Source organism: Gorilla gorilla, chromosome 12, assembly GCF_029281585.2.
Source record: "Gorilla gorilla gorilla isolate KB3781 chromosome 12, NHGRI_mGorGor1-v2.1_pri, whole genome shotgun sequence".
NCBI classification, from domain to species: domain Eukaryota; kingdom Metazoa; phylum Chordata; class Mammalia; order Primates; family Hominidae; genus Gorilla; species Gorilla gorilla.
The window spans coordinates 47,998,493-48,019,010 of NC_073236.2; the positions used below are offsets into that span (position 1 = coordinate 47,998,493).

The window sequence follows — 20,518 nt, forward strand, 5'->3', positions numbered from 1 at the left end:
CCTCCTGCCCGACACACCCATCGGACGTCGCCTGGGAGGGGAAAAAAAAAACGTTCCAGCGGAGCAGGTCCTTCCACTCGCTGCAGCCAACAGATCCTCAGTGAGCGGCCCAGCGGCATCGGATGGCTCTGCCTGGCCGGCGGGGGGCACAGCGCTGGTGCAGGAGGGAGCAGAGCGGGAGTCTCTTCCTAGACCTTTCCAACTAAGGAATCTTTGACCCCTGGAGCATGTTATTCCAGGGGATGCCAGCGACAGCCACTCCCCTGGGCCCAGAGTGTAGGCTCAAGCTGCTTGGCTACGAGGGCTGTGTACTGAGGACCAACAATGAGCCAAGCTATCTGCAGACAGCCCGGGCGCCCACCACGGCCTGCACGTGGCTGTTTTGCCCTTTTCCAAGTGAGGAGACTGAGAATCAGTGAGGTCAAGTCAAGGCCACAGAGTTGGTTACTAACAATGCTGGGTCTTGCCCAGCTCCCTCCTTTTCCACTCTTGGGGACAGCTCTCAGTCCCCAGCCTCCCCTGGGAGGAGCAGCCCTCCCTTCCAGCTCATGCCCCTGGGACTTGGTGTTTCCTTCTTTTTCTGGATCCCTTTCCATGGTCCTCCACTCCTCTTTTCCTCATGGGGCAGATGAAGGCCCCCCAGTCTCTGGGAGAGGACCACACCAGCAGGCACCAGAGAAGGGCTGGGCTGGCTGGCTGCTGCCTCTAGTGGACAACCTCCTTCCTTCCCTGGCCTTCCTTCCAGCCAGTGCCTTGCCCCTAACTGGGCTTGAGGCCAAGAAGTTTCTTCCTGACTCCTAGGCAAGTAGGGGAGCTGAATGCAGGGCTGTGACCCAGAGGCAAGCAACTCCTTTCACACCAAATACAAGTCCCAAAGGCTGAACCATTTTCCCCTCCACCTTTGAATTGGCGAACCTTCATTTTCCCGACCCGCCCTGGAAGAGTCTGCTCAGGATGCTCCGGGTTAGGGTCCGTTCTTCCTGCCCCCTGCTGCTCCCTGGTGTGGAGAGCATGTGGGGAAGATTGTGTGAGGGCTGGAGTAATTAGAAGAGGCCATGTCTTGATCACATGAGCAGAAACGGTGAATGCCAGGTCCTGCCCTCAGGGCCACAGGTGGGGAGAGCAGCCAGCTTGGCCTTTGCCTGGTCTGGGGAGAGCCAAGGGAGAGAGGAGTTTGGACAAATGAAGCTAAGAGCAAAGGCATTGCAAAGAAAGGCAATGAACCCCTCAGTGGATCTCAAACCAGACTGATCATCCCTTTTTCCCAGGCTATGGAAACTAGGAAGTAAGGGAGACCCTAATCCCACCTGCCAACCCCAGTCTCACCTACACCACCTTGTTTACAGGATTAATCCAAGCAAAGGAGGGATTTCTCCATGAATCCCACATCTTGCCACCTCTCTTAAAGGTTGCAAATAAGCACTGTGCCACTCTTACAGGCTGTAGGATACCACTGACTTGCCCATGGACAACATGGCATAGTAGGAAAAGTTTAAGAAGAAAAACAACCTTCTTAGGCTCATATCTATGAAATGGAGAAAATAATACAACCCATAACCCCTTAGTCTCTTAAGTTGAGAGGCCCTGAGCCACTTCCACCTTCTGAAGCAATTAGTATATTAAGAAATGAAGATATGCCTTGGTCTTCTGGCTAAAGACCAGGGTTTTCATTTTCCTTCTCTGCTGTGCATTTCTTGTGACTGGGTCTATCTTCAGGACCAAAGCAGTGTGTGTGTGTGTGTGTGTGTGTGTGTGTGTGTGAGAGAGAGAGAGAGAGAGGGACAGAGAGAGAAACACAAATGTGAAAATTATTCCCCCCATGCTTTTAGGATCATGGTTCCTCTGGTCAGAGACAAAGGTTCCCCTTTCTCAGAGTTCCAGGTACCTGCCTGGCTGCTACTTCCATTGCCACCACCACTGTCACGAGATTGCACAGGGGCTAAGGAAGGAAAGAATAAACAAACAAACAAACAAAAAACAGAGATTTTCTACACTCTCTCTGACTGTTTGGGGCTCTCTTTCCCATTCCTCAGACCAGAAACATGGATTCTTTTGGAGATGGCTTTGTCTGCATCCTGTGTACGGTTCTGGGTTTCAGGTGGTCTCTGACACTGGCTGACAGGTACCAGAGGAAAGAAAATGGGAAACTCACCAACAGCTTAGTAGTGTTTTGAATTCTGGTTTCCTTCCCAAATATTCCTGCTCCTTTTTTTTTCTAGAATCCTCAGTTAGCTTCTCCATGCATTCTGTCCAGGGCTGTTAATTGCATTTCATGAAAGGAAGAGGAGGAGTATCCTTCTCTACTTGACCAGAGCCCAAATAGCAACATCCTGCTTAACTCTCCAAGCACTTTTCACTACCCAAGATTTCCCTGATTGATTAATTTGCCTATTGTTTGTCTCCCTGCCCCTGTCCCTCTCTAGGATGTGGGCTTAAGGAGAGCCAAAACTTTGTTCATGTGGTGAACCACAGCCATGTCCACCATCTTGAATACTGTCTGATACACAAAAGGTACTCAATAAATGTTTTTAAATGATTGAAACAGTCATGAAAACAGTCATAAAGACTTTGGAGACAACTGCTTATCTCTTTTTTTGACTCCTCTTTATTAAACTCTTTTCCCACTGAGAAATTGCTTTATCTATATTTCAGGAACAATTTACTAGTTGCATGAAAAAGAAGAGACAAGCCAGAAGAAATCCAGAGATACTTGGGGGAAAGAATAGACAGTTGTATCCATTGGGATTCTTTCAATAACAAAAGTTAGAAAAACCCATTCCAACTGGCTTTAGTGATGAAAGGAACATATTACCTTAGGAAGTGAGAAGCTGAGAGGTAATAATGGCTTCGGGTGAGACTTCATCCAGTGACTTGAACAATGCCACTCAAGGTGGAGGTGACGTTACCAAGAGAGAAGTATATGGAGGCTGAGCAGCAGAAACACCAGATGTCCACTATAGTAGCCTCCCACTGTAGAAATAGCAGCAGAGCTCTCCCCTTTTCTGCTGCAAGAACACACATGTCCCACTGGCTCTCGCCTGCTAGACACAACTAGATTGCAACTATTATTTCTACAAATCAAGGTCTCTTTAACTCTCAAATGGGGTAGATAGAATGCACACACTGATAGACTCAGGAAGATGCTGTGATTAATGTTCATAGCCATGAGGCAGAATTGAGTCTGGCTTCTTGTGTCTCTGGAGTTGGGCAAGTACAGAACAGTTGCCAGGAAAGAGGAAGGACTCAATGGGATAATGTCTGGGTCATCCAGAGATTCCTACCTGGAGAAGAGCTCAGAAAGCATGGAGACCTTTTTATTCCCCAAAATGGCCTCTTCAAAAGGACACAGTTCTGCAAAGTTAATCTTTGCTGGCAAAGTCAGATGCAAATGAGCAGGTTAAGGTCCAGTCTGTCTTACAGAGTATCAGAAAAGGGCTAAATGACAGGCACACTATCAAAGTCCCAAATGTGAGCTGTATTCCATTAATGATTTGTTTTCTATTGCTGCACACAGACCTGCACGCCTCATTCAGTATCAATCATCACTGAGCAGAACATCCTCAACCTCCATTTTCCTGCCTATGAGACAGTATAAGCCTACAGCCTTTCACTTGCCATTCACTTACTATTTTTTTGAGACAAGGTTTCCCTGTTGCCCAGGCTGGAGTGCAGTGGCATGATCACAGCTCACTGCAGGCTTAACCTCCTGGGCTCAAGTAATCCTCCAACTCAGCCTCCTGAGTAGCTGGAACTACAGACCTGCACCACCTACCCGGCTAATTTTTGTATAGATGGGGTCTCATCATGTTGCCAGGGCTCAAGCACCCTGCCTGCCTTGGCCTCGGCCTCCCAAAGGTGTGAGCAACTGTGCCTGGCCCATTCACTTATCTTTATACCCATCCCTCTTTATCCAAATTGACTTGGTTACTGCATTCAAATATCAGAATTCAGAGAGCAAGTTTGAGTTTTGAGGGATACCAAATCCATGTGTCCTTGAGTTTCAGATAGTAAATGTGGGAGTTCAAATAGTGAGGGATTCATTTGAAAATGTATTTGAATCTAACCGGTCCCCAACAACAGACAGTGGGGTTGGGAGAGGGAGAGTGAGGATAGGAAGGAATGCCTGTACACTTACCATTGACTTCATGCCTGCCACGGGGCCACTAACAGCCCCAACCATAGTACTGTTGGAATTAATTTTTGTGTTTGGCTGATTACTGTCCACCTCATGCATTGTAAGGACAGAGATCTTGCCAGGACTGTTCTCACTGTATCTTCAAAGCCCAGTGCTGTGCCTCGAACATGGCAGGTGCTCAACACTTGTTGAGTAAATGATGAATGGATAATTTTAACACTTAGATGCAAAGTGCCCTTAGTAAGGTTCTTTCTCTGCCTCTTTGAGGAAACAGATCACAGCAGCTAGGTGACAGCTGTCTTTGATCACCTCCACACCCCAAGAAAGCCTCCCAACTTAGAATGCTTCACGCAAGAGGAAGCTGAGGCAGTTCACAGCAAAGGATATCCTATAATGCTGTAAATTGACAAAGCCCTCAACTGGCAGAGGATACTGCTGGCTTCCTCTGCTAAACTGATAGTTTCCCAACTGCTACTGGGTTGGCAAGTCAAACTTGCTCCATTTGTACACAGGGTTATGTATGTCAACTGGTTTTATGTGAGTTGCTCTGGCCTCGCATATTAGATCACAAACACTGAAGACAGAGACTATACCTGCTCTTTAATATCTGCCTCTGCCCCTAGACTTTCATTCCAAGCACCCAGGCAATTGAGTTGCAACATTTTTCACCTCTGCAGACCTGATGGATATGACAATCAACCAATTAAGAGGTTGGGAGGGTGGGGAGGAGTGGGCCATATAGTTCACAGTTCAGACTCCCCGCCCTGCCCGCCCTCCCACGGTTCGGGTGTGGTGAGTCCCCCTGTCCTTGGAGGTAGGCACCACATGTGTGGTCACTTCGCAAAGGCCTGCTGTTCACCCTGCTGCTGCCCGCCCCCCACCACCATGACTCTTACAATTAATTCAATGAGTTGCTAAAGTCACACTCCTTGAGACAGACCCACGAGGACTCATTTCCAGGATGTTTTTGGCTCCTTGACAACCTTTTCCGTTTGGAAGCCAGTAAGTGGCATTTAAAGTCACAGAGATTTTGTTGTTTGGGAAAAAAAAAAAAAAAAAAAGATTCCACTGATTGAAGAGAAGGTGGAGTCTCTTAATGGCAGAAATGCCCACACCCCTGGGTCTCTCCCTTCCGTATGTACCTCACTTTCTGGCCTAAGCTTCACTTAAGCTTTTTCTCTGGTGTCCCTATGATTTCCTAATGTGTCAGAAACTATGAAGTTGTCCATATTTGTCAGCTCATGACACATTCTCAAATGAACGTGGAAGACAGTCTTGGAAAATGCATTCTAATAAAAAGCCTTCTCTTCCTTCATGTTGTACATGCACTGAAAGAAATTCACTAGCATTTTCTTTCACTCAAAATGCCCCACCCCTGGCTTAATGCTAAGAATAAGCCAAATGATTAAAAAAAATAAATAAAAAGATGGCCAAGCATGGTGGCTCTGAAACCCCAGCACTTTGGGAGACTGAGGCAGGAGAATTGCTTGAGTCCAAGAGTTCGAGACCACCCTGGGCAACATAGTGAGACCCTGTTTCTACAATAAAAAACACAAAAATTAGCCAAGCATGATGGCACGTGTGTGTGCTCTCAGCTACTCAGGAGGCTGAGGTAGGAGATCACCTGAGCCCGGGGAAGTTGAGGCTGTAGTGAACTGTGATTGCACCACTGCACTACAGCCTAGGTGACAGAAATAAATAAATAAAAATAAGTAAATAATAAAAAATAATAAATAAATGCCTCAAAAATAAATAAATAAAAATAAAAAATAAAAAGGTGGAGCTTAGAAATTATAAATCAATAATAAATAAATAAATGCCTCAAAAAATAAATAAAAATAAAAAATAAAAAGGTGGAGCTTAGAAATTAAAAGTCATTTCTACAGAGAAATGACTTTCACAGTGAGGAGTGATATGGGCTCATGTTCTTTCAAAAACAGGACTGCAGGGGACTAAGAGTAAGAGGAGGCAACTCAGTAACAGAGTAGGAAAAAGTCTCTGTGCACACTTACCACCTCCATTTGAAAGGCAAAGCCCTCTCCCTGGGAGCAGGAGCTGGGGAGGGCCGCGGTGCTAGAGAAGTGGGGGCACCACTTTGTAAGTGTGCCCAGGCAGCTGATGGGCAAAAGGAAAGTGTTTGCCACACTCAGCCTTGTATTGTGTGGTTGAGGGCAGAAGGGCACGCACAGGGAGAGATCTCCTGAAATGAGTTCCTGGAGAATGAAATCTCTTTTCCAAGGCCCAGTTCTCACTTGTCACATTTGTGGCTGGGAACACTTTCTTTTTTTTTTTTTTTTTTTTTGAGATGGAGTTTCACTCTTGTTGCCTAGGCTGGAGTGCAATGGCGCGATCTTGGCTCACTGCAACCTCCACCTCCCAGGTTCAAACAATTCTTCTACCTCAGCCTCCCAAGTAGCTGGGATTACAGGCACGCACTACCACGCCCAGCTAATTTTGTGTTTTTAGTAGAGATAGTGTTCGCCAGGCTGGTCTCAAACTCCTGACCTCAGGTGATCCACCCACCTCGGCCTCCCAAAGTGTTGGGATTACAGGCATGAGCCACCGCGCCTGGCCTGGAAACACTTTCATACCATGTTAATTTCTGAGACTGGGGCTCAAGTTAAATTTAGGTTAAGGGTTTAGGATAAGTTAGTTAAGATAGCCCAGAACTTTCATAATATGACAGATCTCTAAAAATAAATGGCTCTTTTAAGGCAGCATGCCATCAAAAAAAAGTACCTCTAATGGGATTCTAATTATTTAGGTTAAACTTTTCCTCATATTTTATTTTCACATGGAATCCTAAAAGGTTCGCACTGATAAGGCAGAACATCTTAGGTTGTAGAAAATTATACATGGTATCTTTACTTGGAATATTAGCTGTGCCACTTATTAGCTGTGACCTTAGGCAAATTACTTCACTTATGTGGCCTGTTTCTTCGGCAGTAATAAAAAAAAAACAGTACCTATCTCCTACAGTAGGTGTAAGGATTAACTGGGCTAATGAGAAATGCTCAGACACACAGTAGGTGCTCAATTAACGCAGGCTGCTACTATTTATCACTAAAAGGAAAGGCTTGGGACATTTTACCAGCAGTCACAAGTTTATCTGAAATGCAACAAAACCTGAAAGGGTGAATCAACTCCACTCTCCAGTGCCTGAAAGTTTCTTTTTGTTCTTTTGACAGAGCACTTATTTTCTTGATTTGAAAAGGCAAAAGCGACTCTGTTTTTGTACTTAATTAGGGGTAAATCACATTCAAGTATCAGACTGAATTAAGTGATACAACTTTCTCAAATGGATCACTTTAACTTCCTCTTCATTGAACAAGATAAATTTTATTAACACTCATAAATTTAAATATTTTGGATACTAGACCTTTATCAGTTAGATGATTTGCAAATATGTTTTCCCATTCTGTAGGTTGTTTTTTTCACTTTCTTGAATAATCATAAATTTAGTTTTTGACAAAATCTTGCTTTTATAGAAATCTATACCATTAAGTAGCTGTTTTTGAAAAAATAAATACTGTTTAAATTTAGATATAACAGTATTCCTTATAAAAATTTATTTTATGGTTTTAAAAAATATTTAAATTATTGTATAAACATTTCTTTAAAAATATGGTCTGTAGAAAGAAAAGAGTAAAACCTAAGTTGTAAAGTGACAGTGATTTTTGGTTCCATCATTTTATTCACGTAATCGTGGAGGATCCATCTGATTCCGTGGGAAGCTGAGGGCTAGAGGCTGCCACTGTCACACTGCATTCTTTCTCATTTCACCCAAGAAGTCATAGGTCTGCTCTGAAAGGTCAAAAGGTTCATGAACTCCGTCTGGTGACAGCAGAGCTTGGAGGGCGCCCTGGTTTTCTTGGTTTTGCTTAAGGAAGTCAGTGATAACTTTCCATCGTGCAGTCTCAGTCTCTTCTTCTGCCCACCTGAATGGGGGTAGGCGTGTGGAGTGGAGAAGTGGGAGCACGCAGTCATGGTAAACCAGGAGAAACGTGGACTTCAGGAACTCTTTGTCTCTCTGGGAAAACACCACCCCCACAAATAACACTGTTATTTTTAAAGTGTTAAATTCTGTGAACTCTATTAACTAAAAGCCACCTAAGAGGTAGGATGGAGGGTGCCATTAGTGCCTGGCAGGTATTGGGTCTGAGCCAGCTGCTCAGGCAGGATATGGCACTTCAGAAGTGGAAGTGAGCAGAGTTACACAGAGTACAGTGGAGCAGTTCTCCCTGAGAGCCTCTACGTGGCTCCGTGAGACCAGGGTGTCTCCTAAGCTCCATGGAGGGTGTCTCACACATTCTGTCAAGGTATTGCAGTCTAATTTTGGTGACACCAGTGTGGTTAGGGGTAAATATAACTAAAACAATGCCAAGTCAGCTGAACCTACTTACTGACAGCATATCAGAGGTAACTGTCATGTTATCTAAGATAATTGTAGCAGGTGTTCTGCATAGGATCCAGAGTTGTTGGCTTATTTCCAGCAATGCCTGGGATGGAGGTCGAGGGGTCCTTTGGTGATGAGGATGTCAGACCCTTCCCAGATAAGAATGGTGCAGTATCAGCTGTACCCATGTCAAGCCCCGATGCCCACAGGCCATGGTGGGAATCTCAGAGAGCACAGCAAGTTGAGGGCAGAGCTGTCCATAGGCAGCAGAGTCTACACAGAGATATCACCCATCCCACCACACATGTCCACACAAGGGCAATGTCTACAGGCCCAAGGCTGCTGTACTAGAATAGCACTAAGCCTGACAGTTTTGGCAAAGTCACATGTATGTAGATGGTACTGATCAAATGGAGGCTGAAATAAGGATACAATGTATAAATTGTTTCCTAATTTTTAGGGTTTTCAGCTCATTTGTTACTTCATTTTCCTTGTAGATAATGAATACTTTAGATCAGGACTGGTAAAGTATGGACTGTGGGCCAAATGTGGACTGCCACCTCTTTTCATAAATAAAGTTTTATAGGAAAACAGTCACATTTGGTCATTTACATATTGTCTGTGGCTGCTTTTGTGTTACAACACCAGAGTTGAGTAGTGTGACAGAGACCATAAGACCTGAAAAGCCAAGAAGATTTTCCATCTAGCCCTTCCCATTTGCCAAATCCTGGATGAGAGCAGTCAAACCACTACTCACTGATTAAAGCAAGTTCGGATTGGTAATTACCATGATTTTATAGCAATGTAAGCAGGAGCAATGCATTGTTTTCAATATATGGTACAACTCAGGCCATTTTTTTTTCCTTCTCTTTATGATACAGGCTTTGAGAGCTAGAGAAGTTTTTTAAAAATCAAAGAAATTTGATACACAACTGAGAGACTTTGGCTTAGAAACTTCCCCTTTATTTAAATAAAACTCAGTAATCTGAAATGGCTGTCTTGAACAAGTGTTCCTTCTCACATTAGCTAACGATCATGCGTAACCCTCTTGGAATGTGTTTTTGCAGCCATAATGAAACAGTTTCCCTGGTTAAGAGGGATTATGACTATGGCTACTTTTGCTAAAAAAGAGACATTATTAGAATAGGCAAGCAAACACCAGGTACTGCAAATATGAAGTTCAGTGTGGAAAATCATATTACCTTCTCTGATCTTTTTAATGTACTTTCTTTTTCAGCCCACGAACTCTAAAGAGCAAACAGAAATATTATGTTAGTCCAAGTAATAACAAGTCCTTGCAACACTTATGCAAATTTACTCTGTAAACAAACTTATGGACAGGGTTAAAAATGCTGTACAGATTCTATACAAGCAAGAAGTGAACCTGTAATTAGGAATCTATTGCAAATGACCCAGCACCAGAATGACCAGGCAGATGTATCTGTGAAAAATGCCGTAGAAGCCCATGATAATTATAAATCAAAACTAACTTAAGAATAGAATCAGTGAAACACTAACACATCCATGCAAACTATACAAACACAGCACCTGAATAATAAAATAGTATTAAGCTTTCCAAGTAAGACAGTAATGAAAATAGAAAACACTGCCAAATACCAAACTTTTCTACAATTCTCTCTGTCATGATGATGACAATGGTCAGAACGAGACAGACTGAAGTACAATTTTGTAAGTAAATATTTCTAATCTGTCCACAAGGCTTCACAGAAATTTCCTCAAATAAATAAAAACCCCAGAGTTCAATTAGTCCCACAGAAGTATGAATTTAAGACTTTCACTGTGCCATTTCCTGGCAAACTGAATGTGTGGGTGGAATATGACCAGTCTCACGGCTGCCTGTTCCAGGGTCTGGGTTCTGTGCATGTCAGTAGATATCCTCCTGTTGGCACCTGATATCATGAGTAACCTGAAAGCATCAGACCTTTCTCAGCAGGGAGGCCCTGGGATGAATATAACATATGGCACCAATAAAGAGATTCTCCATAAAATAAATGATGCATTGATAGAGCGTTTCTCAGCAGGAGATAACAGACTATGCCACTCATGAGAACATTTTGGAATGTTCATACCTATTACCACGTGAGGGGACTATGGTCCTACACCCTATTAACTGCTGTGCTATGGGTCCTTAGGAGTTTGAAGAGGACCCTTACAGAACCAGAGTGTTTTACTAAACAGGCCAAGTGCCATTCTTATTATTAAAATTTCATCCACAAACTGAACTGTGCTAGGTAAGTAAACACTAGGAGGCTCACATGCTGTACATTTAAAATTTTATTCAGTTGGTGCAAAAGTAATTGTGGTTTTTGCTACCACTTTTATGGCAAAAACCACAGTTCTCTTGTACCAACCTAATAATATGGTTTAACGTGAGTATCACTTAGCAAATGTAGACTTAGTGTCTGGTAAAATTTGTCTATTTTTGTTAGTTACATGTCAATGTCCCACCTTATTTTTCATTCAGCCACCAGCAAATAGTAGGATGTTTCACTTAGAGTAACTCATTTGGGAATAGCAAACGTGTTAAAGGTCACTATTACCTCACCAAGATCCACTTCCTTTCTTCTGGAACAAAAAGAAGACTATACCTCCTCTGAAGTTAAATGGACCGTGTGACTGGTTTTGGCCAATGCAATGTGAGCAGAAGTGGCCCAGGCCCCTTTGAAGCAAAGGCAGTGAAAGCCCAAGAACAATTCTCCATTCTCCCTCTTCTGCAGGGAAACTGGCAACAGAGGCAGCTACTTGTTCCAGATGGTGCTGTGAGACAGTGGAGGCTCCACCAGCCTGTACCCTTGGGTGACTGTGGAGCAGCGTCTTCCACTGATCCATGCTGGATACATACCATGGGTAAGAAATAAACCTGTGCTAACCACCACAGCACAGCCAAGCTTCTCCTAAGTAATACACTATGCCACGGAGAGAAGAAGGCTCATGAGTGTAGAAACAACCACCACTTTCTTTTTTAAAATTATCATTACACAAATAATTCAATGTGAAAAAATTAAGAAAATGTAGATAAAATAATCCAAGATCCAGAGATATTCACCAATACCTCTCTGGAATATATTCTTCCAGATCTTTTCACAGGCAGGTATATAAATGTATATATATTTATACTTATTATGGCTCAAATGGAGTCTTTTTGCTAAATAACATATGTGCACAACTTTACCCTCATGCTTTCAAGCAGCCCGTGGCACATTCTGGGTGCACCCAGAGCTGACCCGCAGGGACAGCCCCGGCTGGGCCATGGCTGAGCTCCATGGCCGGCCAGGTCACTGCACATCTCCAAGCTGTCTGCTCATCAGGGAAATGCAGATTTTAGACTAGATTAGGGATCCTAAGTTTCCTCCTAAGAACAAGGTGCAGATTCCTGTTACACACCTAGGGAAATATTCCTGTGGCCAGCACAGTGCCTTATATTAATACATAGTAGGCTCTTGTGAAATCTTTGTTGAAGAATCAGTGTATATATGTTCTGTGTAATGAATAATTATTATGATACTAGTGACTTTATAGGAGAAGAAAGAGAAATTCTGCATTATCTAGCTATAGTGCCAGATGAACTTATCTAAAATTACAGGAGATCATATGCACCATGAACATTTTCTTAAACATCTCTGTTGAAAATGTCATTATTACTGTTGACACCCCCCAACCCAGCCAAGCTAGCATATGAATTGGTTTCAAAGTCTAATAAGAATCTTTGTAGATAACTGAGTCCTCCTTCTGTTTCTGCTGTCAGGTGCATATGGCCTAGTTTTTATCAGCAGGAGTCGCCCCCTAATATGCTCACCTCCCTCCTGCACATGTTCTGCCTCTTTGCACTTGGCAGAGTTTGCCTAAAGAAGAAACCTTCCTGGGTTACTGACCACCTACCACCGCCCTCAGCCCCACACCGAGACTCAGGCTTACCTTGCCCATCTACCAACCACTCCCTTACTTGGATCTGACATGCCAAGCTGGACTGTCAGCTCTATTCCTTCCTGCCTCAAATGTCTGCTCATGCTAACCCTTCTACCTGCAACGTCTTCACCCCCATCTCAGCAGGTCAAAATCCTCTTGGCCCTGGCCTTTATTAGGCTCTCTCATGCAGGACCTCTCTAATGAAACAGAATTTGGATCCCTCTTTGCTGCCTTCTTTAAATCTTCAAGGTCCTGGGTTATACCTCCCCCATGGCACTTGTGATGTTACCTGTGTATCTGCCTTGCATGCATGCAGCTCTTCTACTTATTAACCCTGATGTATTAGGCTAAACCATATGAAACTGCCACTTAGAGAGGCCAAAAATGGCTGAAAATTGGAGATTTCATACAATTTAACGTAATACTCAACAGTTATTTCAGACAGCAAACAGCACACATGGAATTAAAGATGATGTGCATACCCTGATTCTCCCCTGGAAATTCAATTGGTTTATCTTACAGACCATTTTGCATTTTTGCTCTTAGGACACAATCAGTGGCCATCCTAAGTCAAGGAAAAAATGGGCAAAGATTGCAATAGTGTACATAGCAGGCACTCCACCTTCTCCCTGGGTCAGGGAAGGCAGCCCTTGGGAATTCATGCTAAGATGGGAAAGATGAGGACTGAGTTACCTAGACAATGGATAGGGATTGGGAGACATCATCCTAGTAACAAAAAAAAGGGCCTAGACCAGATGACAGAACTCATTAATACAGAGTGTGTAACTGCTTCCATAAGCCAGCAGGTTTCCATTGCAATGCATGCTACCCACCCTGAGGGCATCCATCACATCAGGCTGCTCCAAGAGCATGGGGAAGGTGGCCAGCATGGGATGGCTAATTAAATCTGAAATGCAAAACAACAGAAAGAATTTTATGCAAACTTCACTCAATGGATTTTATTGCAATAGACACAAAAATATTCAGATGAAAATTATTGTGCCAAATGATTTGTTGATAACACATTCTACACACTTTGACTTCTAGGAGAGCTCAAAGCTGTCCCTTCAACCTTCATTTGCCCCTATACCCATATCTTGGTGAGTTCCTGTACCAAATTAATGGAGCTTTTAGAGTAAGGGCAAGGAGGCTCTGAACAGAATAAGACTAGAAAATTTTGTTCTGTGTTTTTCTTCAACTTCTCTTTCTTCCTTATGGCTGTGGCATGGTAAAAGGAATCTTCCCCTTAGAGGTAGCCCTGCTCTTGGGAGACTGAGCAGAAACTAGGAAGCATTGGGGGAAAGGAGGCAGAGGGCCTGCTGCTCAGGTCTGATTCCAGGCCACCAGTGCTCAGGGAAGGACCCAAACTTGTGTCTGGAGCCAGCAGACAGTGGTAGGTGAAACTGGAAGAATTAGGAATTGAGGATTCTGGCCATATGACCAAACACAGTGGGGGAGAATATTGACATTTCACAATAGATAACAGCACATGAAAAATCTGTGAAAAGAAGCACACCAGGAAAGACATGTCTTAGTCTGTTTGTGCTGCTGTAGTGGAATACCTGAGACTGGGTAACATAAACAAAATAAAATTATTTCTCCAAGTTCTGGAGGCTGGGAAATCCAAGATCAAGGTAATGGCATTTAGTGTCTGGTAAGGGCCTTCTTACAACATCCTCCAGAGGGGAGGAACACTGTGCCATCATGTGGCTGAAGGCAAAAGGGTAAGTGAGACAAATTCCCTTGTCAAGCCCTTCTGTAAGAGTCTCTAATCCCATTCATAAGGCAACAGCCCTCATGGCCTAATCACCACTCAAAGGCCCCACTTTTCAATACCATTACGTTGGTAACATATGAATTTTAGATGGGACACACTGAAACCATAGTAGACACTTTTGAAATGGCAAGGGCAAGGTATTCTATAATCTGGTGTCCTCAGTAGAGAAAAATTCATTCTTTAGATATTATTAGGATATTTTATTCTAATGATTAAATTCAAATGAAGTCAACAATTCTGAGTAAACTTCTTACCTACTGGGAAAACTAACAAGCCTTATCCTCTTTAAGAGGTCACATCATTCATGAAGTTTCTCAAGAGTCATGAAAATGAATTCAAAGGCAATGGTGATTAAAAGGCTTACCTGTCCTCCCCCTTAGAGTTATGATTCCTTGAGAACTTTCTGCGCTTCTCTGCCTTTGAGTTCCACTTCTACCTATCTATCCAGGTGATAAGTCCCTGGAAGAGGACTCCTGCCTATGAATGTTATTTGTCCACAAGTGCTAAGCCTCTCACTCACTCTGCTCCATCCATACTGGCCTACCTCAATTTCAAGCCCTCCAACACATGCATGTCTTCTTTCCTTGGGTCTTCAGACATGCTGGCCCCTCTACCCAGAAAGAATCCTTCCCCACACACTTCCCTCATAGGTCTAATTCCTCTCTCACATCTTTTGTTAAATATTACTCACTCAAAGAAGCCTTTCCTTGCCCTACACATTAATCAAGTCTTCCCAGTGCATGTTCTCGTTGTGTATTTTCCTTCACAGCACTTATTTCAAAAGGGTGGAAAGGATTATTCATGAAATTATGTGTTTGAGGCCTGGGACGCCTATGCCTGTCTCATTCATCACTGGGCCTAGCATAATATCTGGCACATACCAGGTACTCAGTACATATCTGGTTACTGATTTATTGAACTGAAAGAAGAGCCAATAAAATTAAACTGCTTTTCTTTTTGAAGGCAATTACTATAACACATGCATTTATCTTTGTAGGTTCAATCATGTATGGTGACTCATTGATTTTTAAACTTATTTTTTAACATTTTACTTGGTAAAAATTTCAAACGTACAAAAAAGTTGCAAGAATAAAGACAGTACATAGGACACCCAAATACTCCATATCTGGATTCACCAATTTAAACTAATCCATTTGATACTTATACTTCATGCACTAAGAACCAGCTATTTTGGTTGATTTTGGTTTCTCTTCAAAATGATTATGTGCATACCAAACAGATGGGAAAAAACAGATTACTCAGAGACATTAAGGGAAAATATGACTATATCTGACTCTTGGGATCTCAAAACTCTAGAATTTGAAATGTGAAAATACATATGTTTGAAAGAACTGAATATGTGTTGAATTCACAAAGCTCAATGCTTTGGATCTGAAGATGTCCCATAAGTAATGTATTAACATCAATGCTGTTCTAACTATTTTATTCCAAAAGTCACAACCAGAAACAGAAGATACAAGATGGTATAGGTTACCTTTACTCAGAGTATGAAGCATTACTGCACATAAGGAAGTGGCAAAGCCCACTTACCAGTACTTTGCAAGCTCATCCTGTCTTTCAGGAGCACATCTCCAAGAATTTGTCGATAAAATATCAATAAGTGAATAGAACACATATTTCCAATTAATGTTTCTGGCAGTAGACTATTAAAGAAGAAAAAAATGTATTCATTAGACAATCCCCTACAATCCAACTTATAATGTTTTGATGTATATTACTTTAATAAACAGTCCCAAATTTTGCTTCATTACTGGAACACATTTTTAACCATTTAAAGAAAAATTTCTACTACAAGTAGGCCACATTAAATTTCAGATAACTTTTTTTATTTGTTTACACTTTCGAATCTCAACCCTGTGTTGCCATTTTTGTGCTTCCATGTTAGCATATATGCCGATGTTAAATGTCAAATAAAAAAGGGAAGCCACTAATTATGTTTTGGAAAGAAGGGGACTAGTCAGCTACAAGCTTTAACAAAGGCATGTGGCTGCCATGCCTGATTTGGTGAATGCAGAAGAAATAATTCAGGCTGTTCACAGTACTGGGTGGAACATGGGAGGGTGTGACAGACCTGGAATAAGTCCTGACTTTGTCACTTCTTAGCTATGTGACTTTAATTAATTCATCTCCTTGTGCTTTGGTTTCCTCATTTATTGGATACCAATAGTAATACTTGCATTTCAGAAGGTTACTAAACGGATTAAAATGAAGTAAGTGTGGGCTGGGCATGGTGGCTCACACCTGTAATCCTAACACTTTGGGAGGCCGAGACAGGTGAATCACTTGAGGTCAGGAGTTTGAGACCAGCCTGGCCAACATGGTGAAACCATATCTCTGCTGAAAATACAAAAATTAGCCAGGTGTGGTGGCGGACACCTGTAATCCCAGCTACTCAGAGGCCAAGGCAGAAGAATCCCTTGAGCCTGGGCGGTGGATGTTGCCATGAGCCGAGATTGTGCCACTGCACTCCAACCTGGGTGACACAGCAAGACTCTGTCTCAAAACAAAACAACAACAACAAATGAAATAAGTATGGAGTGCTTAATGTAGTGTCTGGTATACAGTAAGGGCTAAACAATAGAAAATAATTCAACATCGAAGTTAAATTGGTATCAGTTTAAGATAGACTGCTATAACCTTAGGATGTTGTATGCAATACCAAGTTAAGTTGGTATTAGTTTAAAATAGATTGTTATAACTTTAGGATGTTATATGTAATACCATGGTAACCACAAAGAAAATAACTATAGAATATTTTCGAATGGAAAGTAAAAGGGAATCAAAATTTGTCACTATGAAAAATCAAACACAAAATCAGTGAGGGAGGAAATTAAGAACAAAAAAGCTATAAGATAAGCAGCAAATGAGTAATAAAATGGCAAAAGTAAGTCCTTCTCTATTAGTAATCACTTTAAATGTAAATAAATTAGGCTCCTCAATCAAAAGATACAGATTGGCAGGATGCACTAAAAAAACACGATTTAATTATATGTTACCTATAAGAGGCTCATGGTAGACTTAGGACACTCATGGGTAGAAAGTGAAAGAACAGAAAAAAAATTTCATGCAAATAGCAACTAAAAGAGAACATGTTTAGCCATACTAATATCAGACAAAATAGACTTCAAGCCCCCCAAAAGTTACAAGAGACAAAGGATATTGTACAATCATAAAACAGTCAATTCAGAATATATAACAATTATAAACATATATGCACCAAACATCAGTGCTCCTAAATATATGAAGCAAACACTGACAGAATTGAAGGGAGCAATACATAGATCTATAATAATAGAGAAGATTTCAATATCCTACTTTCGATAAGGTATAGAACAATGAGAACAGAAGATCAATAACACTGTAGACTAATTGGATCTAGCCGACATTTACAAAACACTCTACCCAGCAACAGCAGAATACACATTTTTCTCAAGTGCACATGAGATATTCTCCAGGAAAGACCATATGTTGAGTCACAAAGTAAGTCTTAATAAATTTAAAAAGATTGAAATCATACCAAATATCTTTTTTCAATCATAATGAAATGAAACTAGAAATCAAAAGCAGAAGGAAAACTGGAAAACACATAAATATGTGGAAATTAAACAACACACTCAAACAACCAATGGCTTAAAGAAGAAATCTCAAGAGAAACTAGAAAATATCTTGAGAAATGAAATGAAAACACAACATACCAAAATTTACAAGATACAGTGAAAACAGTCCTAAGAGGGAAATTTATAGCTATAAATACTTAACATTAAAAAAGAAGGAAGAGCTCAAGTCAACAACCTAACTTTACGCCCTAAGGAACTAGAAGAACAAAACTAGCAGAAGGAAGAAATAATAAAGATTAGGTCAGATATAGACAAAATAAAGAATAGAAAAACAATAGAGAAAATCAATGAAAGCAAGACTCTGTTCTTTGAAAAGATGAAAAAAATTGACAAACCTTTAGTGAGAATGACTAAGGAAGACTCAACTAAAATCAGAAATGAAAGAGGGGATATTACTGTTGATTTTACAGAAATAAAAAATGTGTAAGAGAGTACTATAAATAGTTGTATGCCAACAAGTTGGATGACCTAAATGAAACAGGCACATTTCTAGAAATACACAACCTACTAAGGCTGAATCACAAAGAAATAGAAAATCTCAATAACAAGTAAGGAGATTGAATCAGTAATTAAAAAAATCTCCTGATAAAGAAAAGCCCAGCATCAGATGGCTGCACTGGAGAATTCTACCAAACCTTTAAAGAAGAATTAACACCAATTTTCCTCAAACTTTTCCAAAAAATGAAGAGGAAAAAACACTATCAAACTCATTATGAGGTCAGAATTACCCTAGTAAAAAAAGCCAACAATACTACAAGGAAAAAAAAAAAAACAAACTACAGGCCAATATTCCTGAATATTGATGCAAAATCCTCAACAAAATACTAGCAAAGTGAATTCAACAGCACATTAAAAAGCTTGTACACCATGACCAACTCAAATTTATTAATGAAATGCAAGGATGGCTCAACATCCAAAAATCAATCAACATAATGTGCTACATTAACAGAATTAAGGGGAAAAACCCACATTATTTTCTCAATTGATGTTGAAAAAGCATAAAATTTGACACCCTTTCATGATAAAAACACTCAACAAACTAGGAATAGAAAGAAACTACTGCAACATAATAAAGGCCATATATGAAAAGCCCACAGCTAACATCATACTCAATGGTGAAACACTGAAAGCTTTTCCTCTAAGATAAGGAACAAGACAAGGATCCTGCTCCTGCCACTTTTACTCAACACAGTAATGGAAATATTTTTCTAAAAAAAGAAAAGTATCTTTGTTTGCAGACAAAATGATTTAGAAATATGTAGAAAACCCTAAATATTCCATGAAAAATACCTTCAGAATAAATGACTAGCAAAGTTGCAGAATACAAAATCAACACGTAAAAATCGTACTTCTATACACTAACAATGCACAATTTGAGAAGGAAACCAACAAAACAATTTACAATAGCATCAAAAAATAGTCAGAAATTTAAAAATATAAAAAATTTCAATATTTAGATTTCAAAATAATAATCTGTAAACATGAAAAGTGAGTTATTTAAGACCCTCACACATGACATATAGTAAATACTGGGAATGTATCATGCACAAGATTTAACCTTTGAAAGTACTCAAGAAAATATCTTAGATCATTCTAATATATATTTCTAATACTATTTTTAGAAATATATAAACTCTGTCATTAAGCATGAGGAAGGACCATATAGAAAATCTCAAAAACCTTACAAATGATATGCTGTCTTCTATCAAAAGGAAGATGTCTTTGGGCTGAGAAAAATCACCAAAGATTTAAAAAGAGATCTTACTTTTTGTAAATTAATCCTTTATCTTAATTCCTAAGATTAGATTTTTAGAAGGGAAAATTATCACAGAGGTAATATTCAGGCTTCCAACCTGTTGGAAGAGAACAGAATGAATGTGACCACTGTGATGAGGTGACAGCAATGGATTCCACGAGTAATTAAGCTTCATGGAATGCATCAAAAAGCTTATCCACCATGATCAAGTGGGCTTCATCCCTGGGATGCAAGGCTGGTTCAACATATGCAAATCAATAAATGTAATCCAGCATATAAACAGAACCAATGACAAAAACCACATGATTATCTCAATAGATGCAGAAAAGGCCTTTGACAAAATTCAAAATCCCTTCATGCTAAAAACTCTCAATAAATTAGGTATTGATGGGACGTATCTCAAAATAATAAGAGCTATCTATGACAAACCCACAGCCAATATCATAATGAATGGACAAAAACTGGAAGCATTCCCTTTGAAAACTGGCACAAGACAGGGATGTCCTCTCTCACCACTCCTATTCAACATAGTGTTGGAAGTTCTGGCCAGGGCAATCAGGCAGGAGAAGGAAATAAAGGGTATTCAATTAGGAAAAGAGGAAGTCAAATTGTCCCTGTTTGCAGATGACATGATTGTATATCTAGAAAACCCCATTGTCTCAGCCCAAAATCTCCTTAAGCTGATAGGCAACTTCAGCAAAGTCTTAGGGTACAAAATCAACGTGCAAAAAATCACAAGCATTCTTATACACCAATAACAGACAAACAGAGAGCCAAATCATGAGTGAACTCCCGTTCACAATTGCTTCAAAGAGAATAAAATACCTAGGAATCCAACTTACAAGGGATGTGAAGGACCTCTTCAAGGAGAACTACAAACCACTGCTCA

General features: G+C 40.9%; 1 protein-coding gene across 3 annotated transcripts in view; it reads right to left on the reverse strand.

The window, feature by feature from the left end:
* Positions 1–7,454: 7,454 nt before the first annotated feature.
* Positions 7,455–20,518, reverse strand: part of NPHP1 (nephrocystin 1) — an 82,321-nt gene continuing 69,257 nt past the window's right edge. For all 3 annotated transcript variants that reach the window (XM_004031592.5, XM_019020799.4, XM_019020798.4), the window contains 4 exons: positions 15,787–15,899; positions 13,292–13,365; positions 9,734–9,778; positions 7,455–8,165 (listed from right to left, as the gene is read on the reverse strand). In XM_004031592.5, coding sequence (XP_004031640.4) covers positions 7,893–8,165; positions 9,734–9,778; positions 13,292–13,365; positions 15,787–15,899 — 505 coding nt within the window. In that variant the 3' untranslated portion in view covers positions 7,455–7,892. The remainder of the gene's footprint in view (positions 8,166–9,733; positions 9,779–13,291; positions 13,366–15,786; positions 15,900–20,518) is intronic.